Here is a 10,155-nt window from a genome sequence, read left to right on the forward strand (position 1 = left end):
TTTGAGACTCACTGTATGTCATTTTCATGTACTGAACTCTTGTTATTCAGCTATGCCAAGATAAATACAATTTTTGATTCGAGGGCACCTTTAACTAAGGTTAAGACTAATAAATGTTGTAGTATTGTTCATTTGTTAGTTCGGATTAACTAATGTTGTTAAATAATGTTAATAAGTGAAACTTTACTGTAAAGTGTTACCACAGCATTCAAACTTTGTTCAATTTTATGGGGCAATCCATCACCTCAAGTCATCAAGTTAATATTTACTTGTAAATATTATATATGAAAGTTGGATCTAACAACTAATTATACTGCTCAAATTTACAAAATACATGCAGAAAGGATCCTAAAAGGCACTAAAAAAATGTATGAATGGCATTGCATTATATAACAAAAACAAGTGGAATTCATATTATATATTTATATTAGAATTGAGAACATAAGCAGCAAAACCTGTCCATGGCACACTAAACATTTTTTTGCGGAAATGACTTCATTCTTTTCAGGCGAAACCCTGCTTGCCAGGGCTTCAGGCAGGTGATTAACCTCCCACGTTATGATGGAGAATCCTCATCTCAGTCCTCTGGCAGAACTATACATCAGTCAGATCCGGTCTGTCCTGTTTGCCTCCTCTTTCCTCTATCTCTGGAATTTATAGGAAAGAAGAAGTGGTGAAAGAGGTAGAGGGGAAGAGGTCAGGCTTATTCATGTATATCAGGATTTATAGACCTGTTCTGTGTTTTAGTAGTAGTTGACCCTTTGTGCTGCCCGTGGTTGATTCAGAAGTGTCACCCCAATACATGTAAATTGAATTCTGCTATATTAAAAGATTTTTAATATTTATTCAGCTTCATAAAATTCCTCTAAGGCTTCCTAATTCCTGCACGTTAATGGGGTAACAAGCAATTAGAAGAACAAGCAACCTTTTCTGACAAAAAAAATAAAAATAAATTAAGCCTAAATAAGCTCCCCACGTCAAATGGGTCACATTTTTCCCGTTCGGCAAGTCTTCACCAAGGCGGGTTTGGACATGCTGGGAACTCTGAGAATAGGGAGAAGGTGGAAACAGGCCTGACGGGATTCCAGGTCTGTGTCCCGACTGAGGGAGTATCGGTCCAGCATTTTTCCCACGAGAACAGCCGTGACCATCCAAGCGGTTCTGGGGGTTCCACTGGGATTTAAGGGAAGGTTCTGTAAATGAGGGTGTCTGTGTGTTATCAGATATTCATCCAGCACGTGTCTCTGTGATCTGGTTGAATCCCATGCTTTTTTCTTTATTTAAATGAGCTGAAAACATTCAAATGTAAAGTCAAAAAAGTTTTTGCAAGTTCAAATATTTAGCCGTACTGTGCCGTTTAGCCATTATAAATCATTAAATTCTATCAATAACTAACCAATGTCTAATTTGCAAGCAGTTTGTCCTGAAGGAATTCATTTCTCTTGGCTAAAACAGATATGATCTGTACTGGTGTAAAACGCTGAAGCTTAACAGTCCATAAACCATTTATCCAAGTATCATGTTACTGTATTTTTTGATACTGCAGTGATGGAAAAACCATTTATGGCCATTTCAACTTAATAAGATGATGTACACTACTGTTCAAAAGTTTGGGGTCAGTAATATATATTTTAGTCTGAAAGAGAAAAACTTTTTTATTCAGAAAAATCTGCATTAAATTGGTAAAAAAAATGACTAAATATATTTATAATAATGCAGAATATTATTATTATACTATTATAAAAATACATTTTATTTTAAAATATGTTAAAATACAAAACAGTTATTTTTTTTAAATTCCACTAATTTAATTTCACAATTTCTACTGTATTTTTGATCAAATAAATGCAGCCTTGGTCAGCATAAGAGACTTCTTACAGACACCAGACTTTTGAATGGAAGTGTATGCTGTGCAGTCATGTTTTATATGTTCATGTTTTAATTGAATCATTTTTGAAATTTGAAAGCCTCAGTTCCAATTTATTGTAATTTAATGGAAAAGAGTATTCATAAAAATCTTCAAAATGAACTCATACAGGTTTGGAATGTAAATTATGACAAACTTGTTATTTTTGAGTGCACTGTTCCTTCAATACTGTCCCCTTTAATTGTCTAGATATCATAGAAACCGGATACAAGACGGTTTTTTTTTCCTATGAATCTGACAAGGTATTACATGGATGCTTATCAGGTTGCTACAAGTGTTTGCTAAACTGTTGCGTAAAGTGTAATTTTGAATATCAGCATGAATAGGTCTCTGTGTTTACTGTCTGAATAAGTGTCATGTGGGCAGTACATTAGATATCTGGTATTTGATAAGTATCATGGCACTGTTTGTTAATAGTCACTAAGAATAAGTCAGTAATGTGAACGTGTTCTGGCAGCAGTTGGATTTTAGCTCTATGTCAGTGTACAATAACATCTGTAGGTAAATTTAGGTAATAAACTTATTTACCTTTATATATTTAATTATTTCTCCCAATCATCATTGATTCCTTGCCACATTTTTGCATTATATGGTATGTTTATGCTGCAGAACACTGACAGTGGTTCTGAGGTGGTGTATAATGTACATCAGGTGGGCGGAAATCCAGTTGTGCCTCCTCTTGTATCACTCCAGGATCAGTGCAGCCTTCATGATGTACTTGTTTGGACTGGAGGCAAAGATATCTCTGAGCTAAACCAGCTGGTTAGGTTCCCAGGACACAGGAGACTGACGTATGCAGCTTTAAAGAGAAGGATTGCCATGGCCTGTGGCTCTTCCATGTGTCAGGCAGGCAGACGGCTCTGTTGACAATGCTTTGCCATCCAACTTTCTTGCTAGCCATATGTCTTTTTATTCTATTCTTTTCTTGCTACACTCCCACTGGACCATAATAGCTGTGGTTTTCCCCACCGAAGGCTTGCCACTCCCATCTGTACCTGATTAACACTAGAAAATATCAAGTTATTTTTATGATTTAAAAAAGCTGTGGTTGCCAGAAATTCTATTAAGGTATTATGTGATTCCTGAATATTTTACAAATCTTTTTTTGGTGGTTCTATAAAGAGGTATATAAATTTATAAATAAATATATATATTTACAAATGAAAAATTGGCACTGTAAACTGTAATGTAACTTACAGTTAACAATATTGTTGTGTTATTGATGCTCATTTTGCATAAACATCTCAGTTTATTTTGGAATTTTGTTTAGACACACTGTTGTTGCCATTTGGTTAATGAAATCGCAATAATTAAATCTTAATTTAATGAGAAAATAGCATCTCTGTGACCCCACTTTGCTGTAAACAACCTTTATTGACTCGTCATTTCTCTTTCACTCTGATATGATCAAAGAGAATGAGGAGCAGGGTGACAGTACAGGTTAGTCGTGCGTGTCCGGGTTGTGTTGTGTATGTAAGCGTGTCTGGACTGATCCCGGATCCCAGGGGAGAGGTCCAGGGTGTGATGGGAGGGTGAGGGGGCAGAGATGAGCCGAGCCTGTGCTGATTCACACTTATCCCAATCAGGTTCTGCCAGAAGGATCACATAGCACAACTTTTACATCCTCCTTTTCTACCCTGTCCTTTCTTTCTTGTTTTTGTATTCCTTCCTCATTATTATTTGTGCATGTATGCACACATTTGTGTATGTGTGTGTATTTGTATGGCCAGGAACTTGACAGATTTGTTGTTTTGTGACAGAACTTTTGTCTTCTTTTCGCTGCTCATGTTTCAAAACATAGTGAGCTGCCTATTTACTACATAGCCATCATCCTAATCATCACGGGCCCTCATAAAGTGACTAGTTTGTAACACTCTGCATAGGCAGCAACTTTTGCATTGACTTCTATAGAGGGTATGCATTGACATCACTTTCCCGCCGAGTGAGTGGCAAAAAAACCTGCTACATGACTGGATTTAATAGTGGAAACTGCGAAAATGCGACTAAAACTAACGATTACACTAAAGGTTGGACTCGAAAGTGTTCCTTATATCATGTTGCAGAAACCTAATCTATGGATATTGACATGCAGCCAGGAATCGTGTTTCCTGACATTTATATGTGCCTGATTTCGCCGTCAGGGAAATACATAAAGCAAATCTGACTGTGAACGCTTTATATAACTAAAATATAGGTAGGTCTAAATCTGAGTGATCACTTATATCAATGTTATATATATCATCATATCGTCCAGCCCTAAAACTTGTATAGTTTTTGTCAGTGTTTATTTAAAAATGCAGAATATAAGTTGGTAAATATTTAATTGATGAGTTGTCAGCACAATATATAACAATACAATATAAAGGGTATGATTTTACCCCAAAATAGGGTAGTTTAACCACAGAAAAAATGTTTGGCGCACCAGGCGCATGGTCAAAAAGGGTTGTTCCTATCTCTTAATGAGTCATGGGTGTGTTTCGGGTGTAACATACAATAAACTAATCAGAATCTCATCTCCCATTCCCTTTAAAAGCTAGTTGCGCTTGCACCATGGCGGATTAGCTAAAGACTGAATGCTTTTCCAGAGAGGAATCCTTTTATTTTTAATATTTAAAAATGTTTGTGTGCTGCTGCGCGTCCCTGTGTCTGTAACTAGCAGAGTGTACGCAGTGTTGTGCACCCGCCTATAGGCACATATTACTAATACGCCCTTTAAATTACAAAAAAATACTGCGACTTTAGACCAGGTTTTTGTTGGTCAATGGCGCAGTCATTTTCAGTTGCCTCAAAATAGCAATGCGCCAATAATGCGCCTGAACACACCTCGTTTTTAGACCAGCACGCCCATGGACGAACAGATAGGCCCGAGTGCATTTGCTATTTATATGGTGCTGGACGTGAAAATGATAACTGTGTTGATAACTAGCAAAAAACACTTGCGTCGAACCTGGCGTCGCATTGCGCCGGGTGTATGATAGGGCCCTTAAAGTTAGTTGCCAATTAAACATCAAATTTTCATTTAGTTTCAGTTTTTTTATATAATATTTATATTTTATTCTCATTTAAATGAACACATATGTTTTTTTAATAGTTTTAGAGTTAGCAATAATACTGTTTGCAACAGACTCTTTTGAATATTTAAAGTGTGTGTGTGTTTGTGTGTTGCATTGGTGGGTAAATTTGAGTAGGTATATGTTGGAAATAGCCCGTGTTTATTAGATGCATGCCCTTTTCCATAACCTGCCACCCTGTCTTTATCAAAATCTGACTTCCTGTTGTGTAAGCACCCCAAGCGTTCAGGCGTCCATTGTTTATATTACCACAACTGCACGTTTGCATGAATGCATGTGTGTGTATTTAAACATGCTTGTGTGTGTGTGTGTGTGTGTGTGTGTTCATGGGGGATGGTACAGGGTTGACAAGCTCTTATCTAGTCTCAAGGCTCTGCACCTGTTCTTTATGACTCACCTGTCAGTCAGCCTCAAAGCCACCATACATACCTGTATGCTAATGAAAACGTGCTGATATATAATTAAAAGCAAATAGGATCATGTCATAGCTTGGGTTTCCCCACTATTGTGTTAAATATTTGCTCTGCTAAAAATCCATTCCTTAGAAGAGGGTTTTTGTTTGTACAAGATCTTCAATAAGTTAGAAGGGTTAATGGAAGAAAAATAAAATATAGCAAAGTTTTTGTCTTTTATGTGGCTGTGTGGGTGTGCAAATTAAGGCGTGGTTAGAAAAGTTTGTGTTTTTGTTTGTGTGTATGTGTGCAAGGTGTGTCAGTGGTTCAGGGAGTGTTTTGGTCTGTCAGACAGTATGTTTGTTCTGCGACACTCGTGTGAGGACTATTGTGTCCTGACGGAACCGCTGTGTTCATTATTGTCCAGTAGGAGTTCAGGAATGCTGACTAATAGAGTTAAAGGTGCATATAGTAAAAAATTATACAGTTTAGAATTTAAGAATTTCAGTTCATAAATTAGAATTTTAATTGTCCCAAGAGGAAGTTGAATTGGACTGGCAGGAAGTGGAATTTACCAAGCTTAAATTGAACCGATGAACTGCATAAGTTTCAAAACTTAATTTTGAGTAGTTATGCCTATTTATTCACTGATGGACTGATCATTTTAAACATAGTTCAGTGTCAAAACACTTAACAACAGGAAAAGGGATTTTTATTTAGCCACATATAGCACAAAATGTGCACTAGATTTTTCAGAAAACTTTATTAAAATAAATGCTGATAATGATATTTGAATTTTAAAGGTGCCCTAGAACTTTTTTTTAGAAGATGTAATATGAGTCTAAGGTGTCCCCTGAATGTGTGTGTGAAGTTTCAGCTCAAAATACCCCATAGATTTTCTTTAATTCATTTTTTTAACTGCCTATTTTGGGGCATAATTAGAAATGAGCCGATTCAGGGTGTGTGGCCCTTTAAATCTGGTGCTCCACACCCCAAGAGCTCGCGCTTGCCTTAAACAACATAAAAAAAGTTACACACAGCTAATAAAACCCTCAAATTGGATCTTTACAAAGTGTTCGTCATGCAGCATGTCTAATCGCGTAAGTACAGTGTTTATTTTGATGTTTACATTGATTATAAATGTGAGTTTGAGGCTATGCTCCGTGGCTAACGGCTAATGCTACACTGTTGGAGAGATTTATAAAGAATGAAGTTGTGTTTATGAATTATAGAGACTGCAAGTGTTTTTTAAAAATGAAAATAGCGCTGGCTCTTGTCTCCGTGAATACAGTAAGAAACGATGGTAAGTTTAACCACATTTAACAGTACATTAGCAACATGCTAACGAAACATTTAGAAAGACAATTTACAAATATCACTAAAAATATCATGTTATCCTGAATCATGTCAGTTATTATTGCTCCATTTTTTGCTATTGTTCTTGCTTGCTTACCTAGTCTGATGATTCAGCTGTGCACAGATCCAGACGTTAATACTGGCTGCCCTTGTCTAATGCCTTTCATAATGTTGGGAACATGGGCTGGCATATGCAAATATTGGGGGCGTACACCCCGACTGTTACGTAACAGTCAGTGTTATGTTGAGATTCGCCTGTTCTTCGGAGGTCTTTTAAACAAATGCGATATAAATAAGAAGGAGGAAACAATGGAGTTTGAGACTCACTGTATGTCATTTCCATGTACTGAACTCTTGTTATTTAACTATGCTGAGGAAAATTCAATTTTTGAATCTAGGGCACCTTTAAAGATTTTTTCAAGTGTTTTTGAAAGACATATACACTATATTACCAAAAGTTTTGGGACGACTGCCTTTATGTGCACATGAACTTTAATGACATCCCATTCTTAATCCGTAGGGTTTAATATGGAGTAGGGTTGTGCCGATGGATGATATCATCGTCCATCGTGATGACTGACCGACATCACGATGTAGAGACACCATCGTGATGCCCCGCCCCCGCCTTTCGTGCTCATTGTTACATAGCTCTGTGGCTATACTGCACTGAAGCGGCAGTTTAAGATATAAACCCAGAGTTCAGCGAACATCAATTAACTTTTGTCTGCTTAATAAATACCTTTAAGTAAAATTTTCCTTGGCCATAATGTCAAATCAAATGAAAGAATGAAGGTGATTCTGATAACACAGATTTATTAAAACACAGAAGAACAACAAAAAAACAAGAAAATGGGAGCAACACTCAGAACGACACACGGGATTGACATACATGTTTAAATTTCGATGTTTCTGGCCAGAAATACCAACATGTTAACTTTGTCTGGCTTTAATAAGCTGCGGATTGGTGTGACTACACTCCCCGCTGTGCTGAAGACCCGCTCTGATGGAGTACTTGTAGCACATATGCACAGATATTTCCGTGCTATTCTTGCCATGAACTGAAACTTTTTTCGTTCGTTTTCCACCAAATCAGTGGGTCCTGTTCCCCATCGATGGCCATTTCCTGCAGGTACATGGTCATTTCTGACTCGACCTTTTGCTCATCAGTGAGTGTGGCTGCAGCTGCTGTGGCTGCTCTCTTCGCAAGAAGGCTGCCCAAAGACCACTTTTTTTTCTTAGGCACGGTGGCAGCGCCGGCATTTGGTTCCTCTCCATCTTCTCCAGCATGTGAGGGACCTGGTGTTGGCCTTGGCAGCGACAGAGCAATCTCTCTCACAATTTCTTCCATCATTTCAGATTTTGTAGAATGTAGTTCAGGAGGTTTCATATGGTCCCCTCGGTACCTTGGGTCAAGCAGTGTTGCTTTACGCATCATCCTTTGGATGGTGTCATCACCATATCTGCCTTCCATCTGCTCCAGGATGACACGCTTCAGGTCGGCTGTCAGTTTGGACTCCTCCAGCACACCTTCTAAATGGGCCAACATGGGCAGCAGTGAGGACACCGTTACGTAATTTTCTCCCGAGAGAATGTCTGTGAAGTCCACTACTGGCTTCAGCGCGTTGTTCACAGATTCCAGAACGCTTATGTCTTGCCGTGTCAGCTGGGGGAGTGGGCGGCGGCTTTTGTCTTGGGCAAACACACGTTTGATAGCTTGCTCCTGCTCCAGCATTCTCTCCACCATTTGCTGTTTTGAGCCCCATCATGTTGCACAGTCCTGGCAGTAAAGCAGTAAATAAATAATAGCAGTAAATAATTAAATAGGCCTACATATTAAATAATTTAAACAAAAATTTTTTTTTTTTTTTACATATTTTTAATAGTTTTTAAATAATTTGTTTGTTGTTGTTACCGTGATCAGTGAGTGCTCTGGGAGTTTAATTTCCACTTGTGCTTTCTGCAACTCACGTCGCCTTAGCCAGCTGTGCGAAAACGCAGTGTTGACTGCACGGCAAACCCCGAAAGCTCGGTCTGTGCTGGCACTCTGTTGCGCAAGCGAGTTGTTTATGGCCAGGTTCAAGTTGTGCCCAAAGCAACTTAACCATGGCCATTTCAACTGCCGGATGGCTGCAACAATATTCGCCCCATTGTCGGTAGTTATACAGGCAATTTGTTTCTCCTGTAGTTTCCAGTCATTAATTGCCTCGCGCAGTGCTTCTTCCAAATTATCTGCTGTATGGCTTTCGGGAATGAAGCAAGTTTGTAAGCATTTGGACTGCAGTGTCCAATTTTTATTCACATAATGCACTGTCACTGACATGTAGGGCATCATATTGCAGCTGGACCACATGTCCGTTGTCAGGGCCAAATATTCTATATCACCCAGCTCTTTCGTGATGTTACTTCTAACCTCGTTGAAAAGGTTTGGGATAGCCGTCTTTGAGAAATATTTCCGACCTGGCAGCTCGTACTGTTTATCAAAGGTACGCAGCATGGCCTTGAACGACGGCTTCTCCACTGTATTGAACGAAACCATTTCTTTGGCCAGGAAGCGAGTTACTGCATCTGTCAACTGCCTCCATCTGTTACTGTCGGTTTTATATTTAGTGCCTTTTGCAAAAGCCCCGGTTATCATCTGCTGACCCTGGCTAGCTTTTTTGCTAGGCCCAGCACGTGTAGACAAGGTGGCATATTCTGCTGGATGGCGAACACGCAAGTGGTCATGAAGATTGGTCGTCTGCCCATCTTTTGCGCGGACCACACATGAGCAGATCTTGCACAAAACTTCAGTCGGGTCCCTTGGCTGCCCACTCTCATCAGGTCTAAACCCAAAAAATTGCCATATAGGCGAAGTAGTACCCTTTTTAGCAACCAATTCCAACGCCATTGTCAACTCTGTAAGTCGAATGACGCTACTTTTTTACCCACCACGTGCAATGTATTGGAAAGCCCGGATGACGAAATTATAGTTTTTAAGAAAAAAACAATATATAGAAAAGTAGAAAATATATTATAATAAAAAGTGCTTAGAAGTGCACAGTTCTTTAAGTGGAAGAAAGCAACGTTTTCATCCATACGTGCAATTTATTGGATAGCCTGGACTAATCATTAGTTGGGAAATAAAATAAATAAAGTAATAAAGTAAAATAACGAATAATAATTATATAATAACGAAAAATTAAAATAATAAATAAATAACACCCCCCCCCCCCCCCCGCCCCACTGTAAACTCACTGTAAAATCATTGTAAACATCGTCAACTGCCAATTTAGGGGACATCGCCCAACCCTAATATGGAGTTGGCCCACCCTTTTCAGCTATAACAGCCTCAACTCTTCTGGGAAGGCTTTCCACAAGGTTTAGGAGTGTGTTTATGCGAATGTTTGACTATTCTTCTAGAAGTGCCTTT

General features: G+C 38.6%; 1 protein-coding gene across 1 annotated transcript; it reads right to left on the reverse strand.

The window, feature by feature from the left end:
- Positions 1–986: 986 nt before the first annotated feature.
- Positions 987–9,633, reverse strand: LOC137008785 (E3 SUMO-protein ligase ZBED1-like). Its single transcript, XM_067370502.1, has 4 exons — positions 8,659–9,633; positions 7,812–8,493; positions 3,366–3,516; positions 987–1,173 (listed from the first exon to the last, which is right to left on the reverse strand). The coding sequence occupies exons 1-4, from the start codon at positions 9,631–9,633 to the stop codon at positions 987–989; spliced, it is 1,995 nt and encodes a 664-aa protein (XP_067226603.1).
- Between the last annotated feature and the right edge of the window lie 522 nt (positions 9,634–10,155).

This window comes from Chanodichthys erythropterus, chromosome 20, assembly GCF_024489055.1.
Source record: "Chanodichthys erythropterus isolate Z2021 chromosome 20, ASM2448905v1, whole genome shotgun sequence".
NCBI lineage: Eukaryota > Metazoa > Chordata > Actinopteri > Cypriniformes > Xenocyprididae > Chanodichthys > Chanodichthys erythropterus.